Below are 19,820 nucleotides of genomic sequence, written 5' to 3' on the forward strand. Positions count from 1 at the left end.
TCTCCAGGACCGTACTTCGATTTCACACAACAACATGGAAACCTAATTTCTGAAAGTCAAAACCCCGTGGCCAATCCAAACGCTCGAAACATCAGCTGGAAGGCGTATTCTTCACTTTGGCTCCGACAAGGTTGATGGTTGAAATCATAAGGCGTCCCCCACGGGGCGGATTGTTTGTAAAACTTGCATTTTAGCGATTTTGACATTTGAAGGATGACTGTTCATATTCTTATGTCCTTATGACGAACAATTCATATAAGACAAATATCACGAATTATTAATCTTCAACAATTTATACAATACAGTGTAACAACAAAGGTGCACAAACGTGCAACGCCGTTGCACAAAGCAAACCTCCTCTGAGAGCCCAATGACCTGTCTTTGGCCAATCAGTGAAGGTTATTGATGGAAGTACCCGACTCCCGCCAATTCCGACTCAGGAGCGCGAGGCAGGCGGCGGGGTAAACCAGGGCAAATAGACTATGCGGAAAGTAGTTCAGCAATGTTTTCTTTTAGGAATTAAATTATAAGTACATGTCGTGTAAATAGAGACGAGAACTCGGTTCGTTATCGGAGGCGTTATTTGGTGTTAACGTAAATTGCACTGGTGTGTTAAATTGTTTAGCCGTAGAAAGTCACGAACGAGAGGAGCCCCGGGTTAGTGGTTGGGATGTTGGCGGCGGAAAATCCATCTGTGGACGGACATTTGGCAGCATCGACTCCTCACAGAAGAGGTAATACCTTGCTTGGAAAAGTGCTTTAATATCTTACCGAAATGGTTATTTCCAAGCCATGGGAGCAACACAAACTCCTTTATATTATACAGTGAAAGCCATGTATTGACATTAGACGGGGAAAAATGTCACCGTGTCCATTGCATAGCATAAACTTACGGTCTTGTGTTAGTAACTCGAACTCTGGTTACTGACATCGTTATGAGACGACAGTCTTTGAAATCCGCCACCGAATTTAAACATTACAGCACAAGTTGATGTGTACAGCTACCCTACCATTACCGTGGCTGTTACACTGTTGCCTCACGCTTTTAAACTTTAATGTTATTATTTTTTAAAGAATTACAATAATAGAGAGTTGCGCTTAAAATCTATTATGTTTTGTTAGTCTTTTAGATTATATTGACGATTCGAAATAGTATCTTAACCGTTCAATGGCTAGCAAAGGTTGCTAATGTCCAACTACACTATAGTTCTTTTGCTAGCTCTTAGCTTTCCTGCTTTAGCCAAGTTACTGGTTAGTTTCGTTAAATTAGCAGACAAGCTAGCCTTCCCAAGAGGCTTAACGTTAGCACTACTCTGGTTTCATAGCCGAAACGTCAAAAACTCCTGCATTGTCTTCGCTTTTACGCAGCTTTAAGCTTGGTGGCTGTTATTAATCCACCATGTTACAGTAATTATGTGAAGTTTTGCTGCGTTTTAATTAGCCAAAGGGCAGCCATTCCTTTCTTGACAGACCTGAGGTGCTCGCCCTGTAGACCGGGCCTGTAGCACCGGCTGAGACACCGGGTTGGCGGGAGAACAAACCAAACACGACTACTATATTCACAGTACTACTGTAGTGTTAGAAAAGTGACGTATATTGCAGCACACATAAAGTGCTGTTAACACTTTATCGTGAGCTTGATGACAACTGTAAAGCCCACATTAAGCCAGCTTCACCCATGTGGGTTTTTTCAGATGTAGAACAAAAGTTGCAATAAATAAATATAGAGTATGCGGCATTTTAAACTAATTTAACGCTAAATCACTGCATGACTTTTCCAAATATAATACACTTAAAAAATCAAACAGGTTCAATACTAAATCATTTTCCCTATTGGTTGTTCATCAGTTTTCTCAGCTGCTATGAAAAAGTGAACTTCTTTTACCTTTTGTAATGAGTTTCACAGCTGTGTCATTTGTCACTAAGGATTTCTTTTCTTCTCAGCAGCATTAATGCTAATAAATTGTTCCTAATTACAGTAATTTGCATTATTTATATGAACTATCATTTTCTCATCTGTATGTGTTTGTTTCCTTTTCTAGGCATGGACTGTAAGACAAGAAACAATGCAAGCAAGAAACTAATCCAGGGTAACTACAATGTTTAGATAGGTTGTTATGTATTAACATGAAAATCTATCTGTAGTGACACAATAAAAAAGTGGAGGACTTATTCACAATACTTTTCAATGCTACAAAAGAGAAAACAAAGCTATATATAATATATAAAATATAATGTATAAAAAGAAATATATAAACAATAAAATTATATATAAAATTAAACAGCAATTGAAATGTTTGAATCTTAAAAGTGGGGACAAATTGAGCTTGATGAGTACTCAACCAAATTAAGTGATGGTTATATATGTGAATAAATGTTGCAAATAAAGGCAACTTCTGGACTAATTACAGGTCAGAGTCTAAATGGTAAATTGCTTTTACTTGGAGCTTTTCTGGTGATATGTTGACCACTCAAAGTGCACCCACACTACATGTCACGTTCACCCATTCACACATACTCGTACAGCGCTATCATTGTTATATTTGAAGTGCTTTTCATCTATCACACATTCATACCATGGTGGATACATCGAGAGGCAACATGAGGTTTAGTGTCTTGTCCAAGGACATATAGACAGGGGAATTGATCCACTAACTTTCCAGTTGGTAGACGACCGCTCTACCTCTTAAGCTCTATTAGAATATATAATATTTTAGATAGGACTGTTGTGTTTTTTTTCCTTTGTAAGACAATGTTTACTTCTCTAGAACTTCCCCCCTCACTCTTTCCTTTCCCCCCATTTTGTCTGCAGCTCGTCTACCTTTTAAGCGCCTGAACCCTGAACCTAAAGAGAACCAACCGCCTAAGCGCCCCTGCACTTATGCCTGCCCTGGATCTGAAATCCCAGAAAAGCAGAATGAGAGTGAGTCTTCCCCTCTTATTGAGCGCAGTGGACCCCCTTTAGTTAATGGTCGCGGTCCACTTGATGGCTTTTTGAGCCGCAGACGACCCGCATCTTCAAATGAGAAAGTGGTCATTGATTTAACTGAGGACAAGTCTTCATGCCCTGTAAAGTGCCTTGCTTCACCTGCTCCTGCGTCGTCCTGTCTTTCAACAAAAGACAAAAATCGCTGCAATAACAAAACTGCCTCTGAGAAACCCAGCAGTGTTGATGACACTCCAAAAACATGCACTGTAGACCTTGTGAATACTGATGAAGAAGTGGAAGAAAGCGATCACACAGCATCTATCTCGCAGCTTGACATGACGCAGGATTCTGACAATGAGCCAGAAGAGCAGAATGAGTCAGGAAATGTTTCCAGTTTGGGAAACCAGTCCATGCAGTCGGCTTCACCAGTCAGCTCCATGTCTGAAAGCTCACCAGAAAAGACCAAGACTGGCGACCCCACACCCACCACTACACCTACAGTACGTACCTGCACCCATTCCCTGCTTTTTGTCAAAACACTTAATTTGAATCTTGACCATTAAGTATTTAAACAAAATAGGAAGCAGCATCTTTATTTTAGTTAGCCTTTGAATGCATAATGTGTAGTTTCTTCATTTACATATTAAACTGTATAATGTTTAAAAAGAAGAACTAAAACTCTTCCTCGAGTCCAATTATTTGCTCATTTGGGCACAACTACGTCTGCATAATATAGTTATTTTTAAGGTATCTGGAAATGCTTCATCATTTGTAAGACATCTACAGCATTACATCTTATATTGCATCATTACTGAATTAATTTGTCCAGCTTCAAATTAAAAATATTCAGTTGGCTATGTGTTAGACGATAGTGCATCAGATGTTTTTTCTTTCTAACAGGAGCCAAAGACCACCCCTAAGGTACCAGCAGATCAGAAAAAGGTTAAAAGACGCTCATTGAAGGTGAGCTATTGGCTGTCATTCAAACCTTGTGATGGTTTTAAATTTTACGTCGTTCCTTTACTGACAACATAATGTAAAGCTCAACTGCTTTTACGGTGCATCTTGTTGAACCCACTAAAACAGTAAATTTAAAAGCTAACCCAGTATTTTTAATTGTAGACTTTACAAGTGCAAGAGGAGAGGATTCAAATGCGACAGGAGAAAGAGCGCCAGAAGGAGGAGGAGAAAGCTGCAAAGCAGAAAAAGAAAGAAGAAGCTCGCAAACTCAAGGAGGAGCGAGAAAGGGAAAAGCGAGAGAAAAAGGAAAAAGATGAGCAAGAGAAGCGTGAAAAAAAGGAGAAGGAAGAGAGGGAAAAGGCTGAGAGGCTAAAAGCAAAAGAAGAGCTGCGTAAATCTAAGCAAGAGTGAGTAATGCAAGATAAATGTTTTTTTCAAAATGAATATGTATATATCTTAATGCCCTACGTTGTGTTTGGTAAAAAAAAAAAAAGTATAGAAAATCAAAATGTTTTTCTTTAAAATTGCTTCAGGGCAAAGCTTGAAGAAAAAAGGAAGAAAGAGGAGGAGAAGCGAATGAAAGAAGAGGAGAAACGGTTGAAAGAAGAAAAAGATGTAAGTCCATGTTGGAGTTTTGGTTTCTTTTCTAACTCTTAAAATGAGAAACTGGTTAAAGCTTTTTTCCCTTGTTTACAGCGTCTCAAAGCAGTGAAAGCAGAAATAACACGATTTCTACAGAAACCCAAGACTCAGCAGGCTCCTAAGGTAGATTTATCTCCAGCTTTATTTAATTAGAAATGTGAATTTTAATGTCAGTGGCTTTATCCTCTGTAGTGTATTTTCTGTAAAAATCTCACTCCTTATTAGACCACTGCTGTGTGAAACAATAGAACTTTATTGTTAACTAAATTACAATGAAACAAATTTATCTTCTGATCTGTTAAATTGTTCTCCTTATATGTGTTGATCAGAGGTTTGTTTCTTTGTCGTTTCAGACACTTGCAGCTGCATGTGGGAAGTTTGCACCATTTGAGATAAAAGAAAACATGTGTTTAGCACCACTGTGTCGGGTTCAGTGTGAGGACTCTGTTCTAGAGGAGCTGGACCGGTGTTTGTTGAATCCTGCTGAAAACCTGAATGGACTGAAAGATTGGATTGGACAAAAACCAAGACATTCAGGACCCACTAAACCCAGACAGACTGACTCACTCAGGTGAGATAATAAATAATTTACACCACTACCTCAACATTTTATATAACACTAAGAAAACAACTGTATATAACTGTATATTAATAAAGTTGAATTCCCAGTAAAACAGGCCACATTCACATATTTTTTGTTGCTTTTGTCATACAATTAAATCCATCAGACATATTTTTTAAATTAATCCCATTAAGACTACTTAAAGGAGTTAGACTGTCACTTTTCTGTAAAGCAAAAAAAAAAATCCTGATTTTATAACAGAAGCCTCCTCTTACAAAATTGTCATTCAAGCAACTTGAACCCTGGTGCGGTTCACTTACAGTGTGAAAGCAAACGGACCTTCCAGTGAACCAAAGAGAGGACATGGTGTAGAGCAAGTCATAGCACAACATGCTAGAAAGCTCACTGCCTCTCCTGCTGCACCACTATACTTATTTGCATTGGCTGGATTGTTTGTCTTTTGCTGGGTGTGTGATCTAGTATGCCAACTTGTAGAAGCCCTGTACTTACAAGTTGAAAGCGGCCATTTTACCACTTAGTTTAGCAGCATCTGACTTCCCTCAATCAATAAATCAATTTCCCTCCAGTCCACATACACTTAGACAAAGTAGAGTAGTTCAATTAACCAGGCAACTGGAATTCCTCTTAACAGTTCATATTATTATACTGATTGTCTTGTTTCCCTCTTCTATTCATGCTCACTTCTCTCAACAAGATGATGACATGAATGCCAAAATGTGACCTCGATGTGATTTAATACTCTGTATCGCTTGTGCCTTTTTGAATGTTTAGTACAAAAAGTCCTGACTGATGGTACATCTTGTTTACAGTTTCATGGTTGGACGTTCTTTTCTTTTAATCACACTGTATTTCTACAGGGAATGTGTAATAGTGGGGGAGCCAAAACCAGATGGTGTACCAGATCGTCGACGCTACGGACACATGAAGCTGCTGCACTTCCATGAGAACTACCGTCCAGCGTACTGGGGCACCTGGTGTAAAAAGAGTTCACATATCTCACCTCGCTGTCCTCTCAGACAAGACAAGGTAAAAACTTTTTCCAAATGCAGCAGCATTTTCAGCTGATTAATGATCCCGCTGGTGAAATAAGTCTATATTTCAAAGGTTTTTAATTTTTTCCTCTGTTTTTTGATATTCTACACTTAAACTATGGGCTCCTGTACAGTCTGGGAGCCCACATTGCTTAACAAAGCTTTTTAATTACTTAAGATTTTAGCTTTGATTTAGTATTAATTTAATCCAAACCAGTTTTGTTTGTGTAGTTGTGATGTCAATAGTTGTGTTCTGCCACCTTAGGATTTGCTTGACTATGATGTGGACAGTGATGAAGAATGGGAGGAAGAGGAACCAGGGGAATCCTTGTCTCACAGCGAAGGGGTGAGAAAACCACTGTATTATTTTATGAAAACCTAAAGCTGGCAAATCAGTTACCATCTAACTCAGATGAAAAACAGGCAATATGAATATTAAAGTATTGTTTGGTATTTGGTTTATTTGTTAGTTGAATTTGTTCTTTTTTTTGTTGTTGTACTGACACCGAAAATAGTCTGGAAAAACTGAAAGTAACTGGACTATAACTATAGTGTCTTTGTTGCTGTGTATACTGTGATATGAAAGCAGACCGACTTTAATAAGTTCATGTAGAAACCTGAGTCTATGATTTCTTCTACAACGTCTGGGATTTTATTGTAGGGAAGTTGATTATATAAAAGTGTGCATGATGAAAAATCAGTTTTTACTTTAACTTTGATGCTGTACGGCTAGCTTGAAAACACCAAAGAAGAACTGAGGCGGTACTTCAGGCTGAGGTGATCATTACTGCTGGAACTGTTTTTCTTTCAAAGCTTCAGCTTGTCTGTGTCTTTATGTGCAATGAACAACCGGTTGTTTCATATTTAACATGTAAGTTCATCAGTGGCGGGGTAGTGCATGTGGCAGTGTCTGGGTCTTTAAATGCCAAACATGATGTATAAATTTTGATGTATGTCAAAGTGTATTCATCACATTTTCTCAGCGCCTCAGTCAGCTTTGAAGTGTAATAAGGAGACTAGTCCTCCCTCACAGTTTAAAAAAATACCAGATACACATTCAGCCTGTCGTTCCGTGTGCTAGTGTAGTTAAATAACTTGCCTTTCCAGATTAAATGTTTGTTCTTGGTCTTCAATTTTGTGAAATTAATTTCTAAATAATGTGACTTATATGTTTGTCCTCTTCATGCTGCATTTTATGACTGATTAAACTTGTGCTCCGGAGCGACTTATCGGCTAGAAAATACAGTACATTCTGACCACAGAAGCTTGTACTTCTGCTTATTTTGTTACAGTCACAACCCAAAACAAGAACAGGAAAAGATGAGAAGGAAAATCATCATTGTTGGCTGCGCATACAGACTTGAGAAGTAACTGTTTATAAACGTGGCCATTGTTGGTGTAACCTTACATCAAGTGTAAATAATTTCTGTAAACCATGCTAAATTACAAACATCTCGAATTTTATTTCATCTTGCATTTTGGATTGAAGGTTGAACTGACGCTACAAAGTGACAGAATTCCTTAGCATTTTTTACTCTAACCCATTATCACCTCCACACCGTTAAATACGCAGCTCTTTGACCCCTCGTCTGCTCACAGAACAGACTGCAGCCGCTATATCTACCAATTCAGATTAGCTTAATTAAATCTGTAGCATGTGGATTTTTTGTGTAAACTCAGGTTTACTTAAACTTTAGGGAAAAAAACAGATTTGAGTGACTGAATTTCTGCACATATTGACAAGGGTTTGAAAAAATAAAAAAAGCTGCAAGCAGAATACTGGCTTTGTGTTGCCATTATGAAAACCTGACCAGATTACAGCCAGACCAAAATGTTATTTAACTACTAAAATAGCATAAAAAATAGACAATATCGTGCTTTATTAAGTTTTCAATTGCTGAACATTTTTCAGGAGGATGAAGAAGAAGGAGGTGATGATGACGACGATGATGATGACGGCTTCTTTGTTCCTCATGGCTACCTCTCAGATGATGAAGGTGCAATAGAAGATGAGGTATGAGCAGAACTGCCGTATTTCTTTATAACACGTTTGAAGCAGTCATGTTTTGTAGAAACAGATCCTTATAAAGGAGATGTTGTTAAAAAAAATAAGATCTGGAAGCCACTTCTTATTTTAAAACGTGTCTCTGTGTACATTTTGTGTGTTTATTAATGGTGATGCAATGTCCTAGGATGGTGGCGACCTGGAGAAGCAAAAGCTGCGTCAGAAACTCAAAGCAAGGGAGTGGGATGAGCTGATGGCCACCAAGAAGAAGATGAAGGTGCTGGAACCTGTGGTGAAAGGCTGTTTTTGGGAGGGACAGGGACTTTGTTCTGATCCCTTCCAGCCTTTTGCTGTTTGTCTGGTTGAGCCTTTACCCAAGGTGGACAAAAGCCCGAGTCCAGAGGAGCTGTCCAGGAGGGATCAGAAGGAAGCGCAGTGTAAGTACATAGAATATCTGGCGCTCATGTGTGATTAAGGCTGGAGAAAATCCTTTTGTTGTTATTATGCATTCAGGATTTTAGCTGAGACCAAAGTAGTATTTAGTTGCAAAATACTGTTAGACTGTGCACAGTTTGTTGCATTTGGTTTTGCTGTTAATCTACTTGCCCCTAGCACAATCAGAAAAGAGGGGCACGTTAAAGGTGTTTCATTTCAGATGGCTTTAATTTGGTTTTTGGAGGTAAAGAGTTGGTTGTGTTGATACAGATATTGTCATAGCTTGTATAGTTTGTACTTCATAGTGCTGGATATTATGGAGCTATAAGACTATTGTGTGTTAAGTCCACTTTTTTTTTTTTTTCCATCACTTTAAAATTATAATACTAAAGCCAAGTTCACACTGCAGGATTTTACTGGTTTTGTTGGTTTAGTCATCAGTCACTTTAGGTGAGTGGTCCGGAAGTTTGTAAAGCTCACACATGGTTCCCAGTCCCTGACTGAATGTGTAGCCCAGGGATCCTCAACCCTGGTCCTCAAAGGCCCTTGTTCTGCAGGTTTAGAAGTTGACATCAAGCTCTGCACAAGTCTGAGTCCGGGGTGTTGCAGGACAAGAGTGATGAGGACCAAGATTAAGGATCCCTAGGGGCCGTCCCCATGACGCCAGATTGCAGTAAAAACGCAGTGAATCCTCAGCTATCTTCTCTGCTTCCGATGTGAACTTCCTGCAACACGCAGTGATCCTTTATATGCGCATGCGTTGTTTTGCTCTAGCGTTGGAGTGTTACTCTTTAGCACCCCCCACAGCCTGTAGTATGTACTACAGTGGTGTCGTGGGGATGCTGAAGCCTTTCTACTAGTTTTTGCCACCGTTTTCACACCTGAGCCGGCTTCGGTGCCGTGTGGACATAGCCCTAGTCTAGCCTGTCTGGTATTTTCAAACATTTGGGGGGGGGGGGTTAGTGAAGCTCTACAGCCAATGAGATCTCAAGAGACATAATCAAGAAGCACAACAGAGCAAAACCTGGAAAAAGAAAATAAATATGTTGCAAAAAAGATGCTTACAGTCTGCTCTGGAGTCTTAACGGCATTAGGTTAAACATTGGAAAGAAAATTTACCCTTCTGTTGAAAGGAAGCTGTTTGGAGCTGTGGGGAGAAACTTCTGCTCTCTCTTCCAGCAACCAGGGTAGCAAAACAGAATGAATAATGAATAACTAGGATCTGCTTGTGTGTAGTGTAACAGTAATGTAAGAAAGAAACTTGTCTGAATCATAGCTGCACCTGCATCATAGAGAAATCTGGGAAGAAAAAATCTCATTGTGTGCAACTCCCTGGCACAGATCAGCTGCATAGAGCGACTTTAAAGTCACAAACCTATGAAAAACATTACATAGTGTACACAGTGCAATAATCCAATAGTACAGACACTTTTATCATCTGAATTCAGCTTAACTTGTAGGGGCTCTTTCGGAAAAGCCAGCATTGACTCGTGTCTAATCCTGGTGTTTTTTAAAGGTATTTCAGGTAAGAAAACAAAACATGGTTTAATTGTTGGATGGAAATCTGGAAGTGACCTTGCTCCAGATTGGATACACTAAACAGCACGTGTGGCCAGTTAAACCTACGTAACATACATGTGACTTATTACTCTGTTAAGGACTGCATTATACAGTAACGTTTTCACGTTGAAAATAGCTATTTGTTGCTACATTCTTGTTCAAAATATTGTATCATATAAAGAGAGACAACAGGTGCATTTATTTCTATGAATCTGATGGCAACTTGTGTGTTATTGCCATGTCTAAATAAGCATCCCAATAGTTTTCTGTAATAGCTTATCACAACATCTCACTAGGGTGAACTTAATGGCTTTAGTTCAATATAAATACTTTCAATAATAAACAGAAATACTCGTATAATTTTGTGTATCAACTGCTATTCAGAGAAATTCAGTATATTGTGTTATTAATTAAGAGCTTTGTCCAAATGTTTTTGGTTTGAAAACATTTTGGGGTATCTGTATTTAACAGTAAGACTTGTTAAATTTTTATCATGAAATTACAAAGCTGACCTGCCTTCTGTAAAAGTCGTGGTAAGTTGGTGAATAAATATTTTCTGTAGCTCTAATGCTTAAGATTTCTCCAACATTTATCACAAAATACACAATTTGTATTATTTACGACTAAAACGATGTGAGATGATCCATTAAGTGTCTTACTGGAATCTACTGCTCTATAATTAAACACTGTTTACACATAATCAATCCTGAAGTATCTAATTCTTTAGGAAAGGGTGGTGTATTTATTTGTTTACAGCTTGTAACAAATGACTGTAAATAATAATTAACATAAGTAAAACTGTAATATTCCTCTGTGACAGTGCTCGGACAGCTGCTGCTTCTACTACATGGCAATTCCAACAGCAGCAAAGTGATCATCAGTGAGTTTCAAGAGTTTTGTCGTCAGCGGAGCTCCTCATCACCAGCTCCTGATCTATCCAGCCCTCAGAGCCCACCAGAGAACATTCCCACCAGGTAAAACAGTGTTTACTGGACAGGCTATGCTTTTGTTATATATATATTTTAAGGGTGCAGTTTCCTTGTTAAGGTGTTAAAATGACTCTCTCTTCCTTTTTGATCAGAATACAGCTAAAACGCCTCATCAAGAATAATGCTGTTTATGAGAAACGCTCAACCTACAAACGATGCTGCTGGTACGTGCACACAGAGGTCCTGTCCCGTTTTGGACAGGAAGCTCTCCCAGTTCCTTGCCAGTGGACCTACCTCACCACAGGGGCTCGAGAAGAGTCCCGTGAAGAACTCCAGGCAGCCACGGGCTCTCAGGGAAACTCTCCCACTACATCCCAAACCTCCACCACACCATCATCCTCCAACAAGAGGAAGAGCACCGGCAGCATGTCCATCACCAAGTTCATGAAGAGATGTACTAATTCTGATCAGGTAGTCAAAGACGGATCTATTTGTACTACAGCGTCATCTTAGATAAACACACAACATAAACTAACCGTAGTTTTTTTTCCTCTTTGTTAGATTGAAGCAACAGAGGCTGACGGTTTCCAAGCTGACACAGAGGATGATTACGATGAAGATTGTGTCGTTGTCTCCACTCAGAGTGGTGAGTTGTTTTGGGAAAAGTTTTCATATTATTGCTAGTATTAAAAATATGTGATTAAATTTTAACCAAGCACATATTTTTATTAAATGCACTCAGTTAAGGAAAAAGAAAAGAAAAAAAAAAAAAAAAAAAATTAAATGCACTCAGAAAGGTTTGTGAATACAAAATGAAACCAATCACGTTGCTCTACAAGTCTTTGACGTCTGATCACAGTTGCACTTTACAGCCAGACTGAAGTTGAGATAAATTATTACAGTTTGGTCCAGACATCATCGTAATTTATGTACAAACAATTTAAGATTTTTAAAAAGATTTTTTAGTAAATTAAACCTTATTTATGATGTTTTAGGTTCCAAAAGAGAGAAGAATTGCAGCAAGGGAGAATCTGTGATGGATGTCTCTCCTAAAGCAGCTCCCCCTGTGGCCAGCGCTGCTACATCCACCACTGTTTGAAGACTGGACAGGCTGTAATCCCAAACCCAATAACCCTCATTAATTCCCTCATCCTGCTTCTTACTCTGTCTCCAAGAAAGAACAAAGCCTTCAATAAAGGTGGCTGACACTGCATCAGACAGCAGGTGACGTCTGCCCAGTCATGGCCATTTTCCTGGTTAGTGTTGTGTAAAATCAAAGCAGCAGTCTTGATTATTGGTGCTCATTATGTTCAGTCTTTAACTATGATTGATATTTGTTTCCAGTTTCCAGACAGGCATGTTTATTATGGACATTTTTGAAATGTGAGGCAAGCATCTTTGATACTGATGCAGACTGGGTTGGACAGAGAGGGAGAACAGAGGTGACTAATTTTTATGAAAAGCATTCAAGACATCAAGACTACCAATATTTACGGATTTAGAAATGTTAAATTCATGAATTTATTGGTTTTCTTCAGGTCCATTTGTATATAATTAACCAAAAAGTAGTGGAGGGAAATGAGAGGCTTAAAGTACATCTGTAAATTTAAATGTCATTTTTTTGGGGGGTCATTTATCCTGACATTTATATTTCAGACAACTCACCGAGTAGCTGCAAGACCTGAACTTGTACAGTTAGAAACAGTGTTGGTGTTTTATAAATATGTATTTTTCAAGAATACTTGAACAGGATAAATTCGTTAAACATAATAAAAAGTACTGCACCTTTTATATTTCTTTCATTCATTGTCTTATTGTCGTATTGTATTTACTACGTTGTATTACACAAATGTTAAACTCACTCGTTTCACCAAAAACACACTTGCGAATGGGCGGATCATCTAAATGCCCAGAATCTTGATATTTCCCCTAAACAAAAAGTACACACAATGAGTAAAAATGGGTTTGTCCTTATTAGGCAAGCACTCTGAGACTACTCTAAAAAGGATGTACGACGGTGGTCATCTTTTTAATCAAACAGAATTTAGTCGTCACAAATGCTCTAATTTAAATTATACAACCCTTTTCCATTTTTCCATGTTTTTTTACTCTTTTTCTACAAATAACAACCTGAAAATATGCCTTTGGTCATTTTCTTTTTGTAAAACACCTTTGAAGAGTCAGGAAGGGATTTAACACACCGTCCTCTGATTAAAACTAGACTTGACATAATGTCGGCCTTTTCTGACTCAAATTTTTTTTTAATGCAAACATAATTTAAGAGTTTTGCAGGCAGAGATTCACATTTTAAAGATTCGCAGTGCGAGCCGTCTTTATTACAGGCAGGTTCAAAAGCAACAACACATTCAGATCACAGCTGATCAAAACTTTAACAAGGTCACTATGACGACTTAAGATTCACACCCTGTTAGGATGCACCCATGGACAGCAGATGGAAAAGCTAATACCTCAGAGGTGTGCAGTAACCTCTTGTGGCTGATTTGGCCTCAGAAATGCTTGGTATTCTGCCTTATGTTCTTGATACTAAGCCCTTTTTAAATAGCTATTAAAATCTGTTGATCTGCATCATGTTTAATACCTTTTCAGGATCTGATTCTTCTACATGCCTATGCAGCTTTCTGGGAGTGTATTTGTGTAGATGGGACAGAGGTAGGTTGTTGTTATTTTAAACACTAGTAGGGGAAATAATTAACTTTCATAAGCTTAAACTGGTATAGATTTATGGACAGCATACATGTGTTAAACTTTAATGAGAAAGTGAAGGAGTGGATGATTAAAAACTCATAAGATTGGAGGAATCTTGAGACTTGAACTTTAATCCATTTGTGAACTCATCTTTAACACACTAAAACAAAGTGTTTTTGTTATTTGAAAAATAAGTTGGATAAATATGAGAAAACGGAATGTTAATTTGTTAATTCCCTGACTTGAACCAGAAACTTAACTGCTGTGAAGCTGTAAACTCATGAGACCCAGGCTGTGTCACTGAAAGCCATTAATTGACAAAGACCTGTTAAATTTTTTTTTTGTATTTTTTGGGAGGGGAGGGTGTAAAGTATTATCTCCTATGTTAAAAATATTCACCTTTTTTTATACCAAATAATTATTTGACACTAACAAAAGACAAGAATAAAAACTACAATGTCCAACACAAGAAGTCCATGCTGCTAGCTTAAGAACAGCAATGTGATTAACGATGTGCATGCCAAAAAGAGTTGCTTGCTTTATGCTTCTTTATAAGCTTCAACTAATGAATGAATAATCTCACTTTAATGTTGACAAAGCAGTTAATGAGGTTTACATTGAGGGCTCTCGTTTTACATAAGGTTTTAAATGATCCTTCAAAGTGCTTTAAGTAGGTCGAAGACAAGAAAATATTTAGTTAAAATTGCCATCACGTTGTCAGCACATGGCTAACAATTTCATAAAACTTTCTATAATTTCAAAATTCACATAATGAAAGCTACACGTCTACTGCAGAGCTTTTGTAGTATTTAAGAAACTGATTTATCAGTGGGACTTTTACTCACTGACGTAGCCACAGAGGTGGCTAAGTCTGTTGTAGGACAGTAAGGAGCGAGGCCTCTACAGAGCTCAGGACAAACGTGCAACAGAAGCTTACGTATGTTTACAGTAACCGTGCCAGGCTCATCACACCAAATCAGAGGACACGACCATCAGTTAAACTTCAGTTCACTTTTAACACCGAGAAACGAAACATCACCTCTGACACGCAGCAGTTTTTAAAATCCAACGTGGGTGGAAAGGAGGACAGAATAATTGAGGTCCCCACACGCTGATTTTAAGGATGCTCCCAACTCGCTGACTGTTAGATTAAGCACAAAAGACTGCTGTCACAGCATGTTTTTCTACACAAGTGCAACAATAAACAAACACACGTCCCCAGCTTTGTCGTCATCTGTTAATAGTGCTTCCTTCAATGTGCTGCTGAGGCAGGCTGCAGGGCGACAGGATCCCCTATGTGGAGAGGGGAGGACATGCTCAGCAAAATAAATGCATTAGGGTGAAGTTGGCCCCAGTCTTTCACTACTTCTAACTTCAGAATTAGTCAAGGGACAATTTCACCCTGGCCGTGGGAGGGAAAGAGGGAGGCAGTGGGGAGAGTCCGGGGGCAGTGTGTGTCTTCTTATTCAGCTCAGCGTCCGAATGGTTTCCAGTAAGGATGGTTTGAGGAGGGTGGGGCTTTTTCCACCTGCAGCTGCAATATCGGCCTGCACAGCTGCATCCCAGGCAAACGTCAGCAGGGCAGCAGGGACCTACAACAAAATCAATGAAAGAACATGTTAAAGACCAGAAACCCAGTGCATGTGTTGCTTGATGTTGCTTCTTTCATCTTAGGACTTGCTTCAACTCACCAAGTTACATTCAGCCAGAGCAACTTCTTCAGACTCTTGTAATTTTTGGCCTCCGGGAGCGATTAGTTCAAAGGGTTGCCAGCTGTCCACCAGGGACTCCCGTACAAACGCAAAGAGCACAGGCAGCCGGTCCCAGGCGTAAAATGTCCCTGAAGGAGGATTTCGCACATCAAGTTCACCAAGTCACAACCACTTCACTGACTGCTATCACCAAAACTAAGCGTGACAGGTTTTTTCACGGTGAAAACTGATCGCAGTGCTATTAATATGCATCTGTGAGGCAAAAGAAAGAAAGAAGAACCCTTACCTTGTAGCAGGTTCCCATCAGGCAGTCTGATCCTGAGCAGGGTATAGTTGTATTTCCTTCTCTCCCTCTGCTCATCCTTTTCCCTCATGGCTTTGGTGCGCAACATGGCGTTTTTCTCCACCAATTCAGACCTTAGAAACAGAAAATTACTTAACACCTTCATTGAATGAGTAATCCTCAAGGCTAGTGGCATTTGCTACACCCAGGAAGTGCATTAAACAGAGTAGGCCAAGAATCACTTAATAGGTGTGTTAGAAGCTGTTAGTAACTATATAAATAATTTAATAACAATCAATGAAGCCTGTACTTCTGCTGCTGCTCCCTCTTGAGCTCCTCTGCAGTCAGGTTGTAGAACTCTGGCGGCAGCTCAAAGCGCTGGGCATTAGTCGAGGGTCTGAAAGCTTGAGGCTGCCTGTCCAGCTGAGCTCTGACTGGTTCTCCTCTCTGAAGACGATCTCTCTGCTCCTTCATCAGCTCCAGGGCATCGGAACTTTGCTCTGGTAACACCAGGAACTCTTCTTCCTCCTCTGATGTGCATGAAAAGGGAACACAGTTAAAAAAGATGTAAAGAATCTGTAGTCACTGCACAGAATTATCCAGCTGATTTCTATCAGCAGCAGGGTTCATTTACCTTGGTCATCTACAGGAAACATAACACTTATGAATCCCAAAGCCTGGAGAAACTCTCGACTGCCCTCCACAGGACGTACTTTCTCCTGAAACAAAACGAAAAATAATATTGAAAACATGCAAAAATATCTCTCAAAGTTTATGCATAGAGGGACGCCATTAAAGCTATCATACATCTATAGTTTAGAGGCAAAAATGAAGCATATCTGACACAAGAAGCTAATGTTATACACACCTGGAACACTTTGTTGCTGAGTTTAATCTTCCTATATTTCTCCTCTGTGGGGTTCTTGCATATATTTTCAACATACCTGTTAATGATCAATGAAGGAACAAGAGATAGCACAACTGGTCAAAATATAAAAGTGAATGGAAAGCAGCAATTTTAATAGTTTCTGTAATCTCCTTATATGTTTTCTCTGCTTGATGCATCCCAGTGATTTGATCCTTAAAAAACTAACATCTTATCCAAAAACAAGGCTGCTGTTATTAGATTTCAGCAGTACCTTCAACACCATCATCCCACAGCAGCTGGTGGAAAAGCAGCAGATGCTTAAAGTGGACAACGTCATCTGCAACTGGGTCTACAACTTTTTGACTCAGCGACAGCAGACAGGGTGGGAAGCCACCGCACATCAAGGGCCATCACAGTGAGCATGGGCTCTCTGCAGAGCTGCATCCTGAGTCCTTTGCTTTTCAGCCTGCTCACATTTGACTGCACCGCCAGATTCTACAGCAACTACATCCTGACGTTTGCAGATGACACAATGGTGGTGGGCCTTATTTAGGACAACAATGAGTCTGCATACAGGGAAGAAGTGAAACAGCTGAGTTCATGGTGAGGTTGTTATTAGTTTCAGGTGAGCTGGCAAACAGGATCATTAACCACTATTCTTTAACAGGACTGCTGTGAAGAAGGTGAGCAGTGTGAAGTATTTTGAGGTTAACATTGATGCTGACCTCACGTCATCCAACCAACACCCTGGCAGTTCTCAAAAAGCCTTAACAGCGACTCCACTCCCTCCACAGACGTAGGAAAACAGACCTCATAGGGCCACCGTCAAAAGCATCCTGACCTAAGGCTTTACCACCTGGTTCGGGTGCTGCAGTGCCAAGGACATAAAGCAGCTTAACAGACTGGTCAAGACAGCCAGTAAAATCATTAGTGTATTTTTCCAATATGGTACCAGTAATAAAGTGCCTACAGATACAATTTTAAAAAAGTTATTTGTCAAGTACACAATCCTGTTTTATCTTGTGTTAAGTGCCTTTTTTAAGCTCTAATGATTCAAGGGTCAGAGTTAAGTGGCTGAAAAGAAAAAAAACAACAACAACAAAAAACAAATAAAATTAAATGCATTCTCTCCCATAATTGTCAGGTGCAAGGACTGGCTGAGAGTAGGTGATAAAGCAGCTAATGTCAAAAGAAAAACTTTGAAAGGCCTTCAGAAAGCATGGAGAACTACTGCTCAAGAGAACTTTAAAAGATTACAAGAAAGTCTTGCTCTGAAGAAAATTATAAGGACGTGAGGGATGGTTCAAGACTTTTTGCACAATGCTGTACATCTGCCATCATCATCATCATAATCTTTTAAAGACTTACTTATTTATGATGTCCACAGCAGCCTTCACTTTCTCTCTGTCTTTGTTAAATGTGTAAATCATCATTACAGAAGCCTCAACTGCATCCTCTTCAAACCGCTGAAAGTAAAAACAGTGCATGTTTTTAATCAGCACCACCTGCAGATTACATTCGACCTCATTAAAAAAACCCACATTACTATTTTGCTAATATATTAGACACAATAAATAAATAAAAAGGAGCAAATAATATCTCCACACATACCATTAAAATGGCCTCTTTGATGTGTGCTTCCCTCTCACTTTTGGTTAACATTGCTCCAGTGAGCGGACAGGTGAAATAAACACCTGACACAGATAGGCAGGCAGGATCTTTCACTGGCACTTTGGATCCCTGGACATAAATTAATTTACCAAAATTATTAGACTCACAGTCCAAGACATATTATGTTAAGCTTTGCCACAAATGATAACCTTGTTTCAGCCACCACATACCTCTGATGCAGCTGCTTTTTCTTTTTCAGCCAGTGCAGTCGCCTCCGCCTCCAGTTCTCGTTTAACTACAAGTTCATACAGATTAAAAATCGAAAGCAAGTTTTAATCTTCATTTCTACATCTTTTTATGATATGAAAATTCTTACACAAACCCTTTATAATGAGTGATTATTATGAGTAAACAAAGAAATATTATAATTAGCATGAGCCATTGGATGTGAGTAACAATGACATAAGGAGATGTGGGATTTATCTCAGTGTGACCTGTTACAATTCAGGCTTGTGTGTCTCACCCTGGTTCCTGATCGCATCATGGGAGGTGTGCACCTTCGGCCTCTGCTGCTGTTCAATCCTGGCCAAGGCTGCGGCCCCTGCCATTTGGGCTCCTTCACTGGGAGCATAACGATTCTGCTTGCTGCTGGAGCTGCTCTGCACCACCTCGGGCTTGGAGCTGAAAGGTTATAAAGAGAGATATAACGGTTTTATGGTGCCTTTCAATCTCCCTATATTAACGACCACAAACTGTGCTATTAAAGTATTATATGGTACTGAAATCATTGCAGCTGACAGCCTAGCATGACAACTGAGTTTCCATTGTGTTTTCAGATGGATTATTACTGATAGCTAAACAAGCTTGTTCAAGGATTAACTGATAGCCAAGTTACCCTGAAGTTAGCTAGCCTCCCATCGAGCTCAGGATTGTATAATGCCATTCTGTTGCCAGAGTCAACAAGCCACAAGCCATTGTATGCAAACATTTGACACAAAGGGGGGAAAAAAATCAGCATTATTCTAGTTTAGTTTATGGCGCGTTAAGAGTAAACAAATTGCCGATTAAAGACCAAACACCTTGTTTAGTGGCTGACTCTAGTTAGCGTTATAGCAGCTGATTTAAGTGTGCTACTTACCTGGTATCTTCTGTTAGCTTCTTCCCGGGTCCCGCCGATTTAAATTTGATGTCTTTTTTAATGTCTTCAAAAAACTTCTTCATTTTCTTTATCTGTCCGTAAAAGCCTCGACTTTAGAAACACTAACAGTTGAAGAGCACCTAGCTACGCTATGCTAGGAGGAGGAGGACCAAAACAAAATTCAGTTGTTAAAATCTGCTTCCGCCTCACAAAGGACGGTGTCGCCACCTTGTGGCTCGGACCAGAACTGAAAAATAAATAGAAGTAGACATTTCTCTCACAATCTCATGTCAGAGCTTTCTGTGTGTCTAATTAATAAGACACACAGCAAGCTTGGATGCCACTTTTAAGAAGGGACAATCTTAACATTATATCTAGTCTTCACAGTCCTCTATCACATCATCTATCTAGCCTTTTATTGGCTATAT

At 39.3% G+C, this 19,820-nt stretch overlaps 2 protein-coding genes across 2 annotated transcripts; one reads left to right on the plus strand and one right to left on the minus strand.

Annotated features, from left to right (window-relative positions):
• The first annotated feature begins 422 nt into the window (after positions 1-422).
• On the plus strand, positions 423-12,863 carry chaf1a (chromatin assembly factor 1, subunit A (p150)). Its single transcript, XM_042005813.1, has 16 exons — positions 423-734; positions 2,043-2,090; positions 2,813-3,429; positions 3,830-3,892; positions 4,052-4,296; positions 4,423-4,504; positions 4,586-4,654; positions 4,885-5,102; positions 5,972-6,140; positions 6,411-6,491; positions 8,058-8,159; positions 8,338-8,587; positions 10,966-11,119; positions 11,227-11,545; positions 11,636-11,720; positions 12,070-12,863. The coding sequence occupies exons 1-16, from the start codon at positions 671-673 to the stop codon at positions 12,171-12,173; spliced, it is 2,670 nt and encodes an 889-aa protein (XP_041861747.1). The 5' UTR covers positions 423-670; the 3' UTR covers positions 12,174-12,863.
• A 451-nt stretch (positions 12,864-13,314) lies between these two features.
• Positions 13,315-19,550, minus strand: ubxn6 (UBX domain protein 6). Its single transcript, XM_042005816.1, has 11 exons — positions 19,393-19,550; positions 18,778-18,935; positions 18,485-18,549; positions 18,255-18,383; positions 18,012-18,109; positions 16,644-16,719; positions 16,410-16,494; positions 16,086-16,305; positions 15,779-15,909; positions 15,472-15,620; positions 13,315-15,372 (listed from the first exon to the last, which is right to left on the minus strand). The coding sequence occupies exons 1-11, from the start codon at positions 19,473-19,475 to the stop codon at positions 15,247-15,249; spliced, it is 1,320 nt and encodes a 439-aa protein (XP_041861750.1). The 5' UTR covers positions 19,476-19,550; the 3' UTR covers positions 13,315-15,246.
• Between the last annotated feature and the right edge of the window lie 270 nt (positions 19,551-19,820).

The sequence above is a fragment of the Melanotaenia boesemani genome, chromosome 14 (assembly GCF_017639745.1).
Source record: "Melanotaenia boesemani isolate fMelBoe1 chromosome 14, fMelBoe1.pri, whole genome shotgun sequence".
NCBI lineage: Eukaryota > Metazoa > Chordata > Actinopteri > Atheriniformes > Melanotaeniidae > Melanotaenia > Melanotaenia boesemani.

Bases quoted from the DNA above. Each gene is read 5' to 3' on its own strand.
- chaf1a (XM_042005813.1), top strand. From the start codon at position 671: ATGTTGGCGGCGGAAAATCCATCTGTGGACGGACATTTGGCAGCATCG. The intron at 5,103-5,971 runs GTGAGATAATAA...GTATTTCTACAG, and splicing joins AGACAGACTGACTCACTCAG to GGAATGTGTAATAGTGGGGG. The intron at 6,492-8,057 runs GTGAGAAAACCA...AACATTTTTCAG, and splicing joins CCTTGTCTCACAGCGAAGGG to GAGGATGAAGAAGAAGGAGG.
- ubxn6 (XM_042005816.1), bottom strand. From the start codon at position 19,475: ATGAAGAAGTTTTTTGAAGACATTAAAAAAGACATCAAATTTAAATCG. The intron at 15,621-15,778 runs GTAAGGGTTCTT...ATCCTCCTTCAG, and splicing joins TGATGGGAACCTGCTACAAG to GGACATTTTACGCCTGGGAC. The intron at 15,373-15,471 runs GTGAGTTGAAGC...ATTTTGTTGTAG, and splicing joins CTCTGGCTGAATGTAACTTG to GTCCCTGCTGCCCTGCTGAC.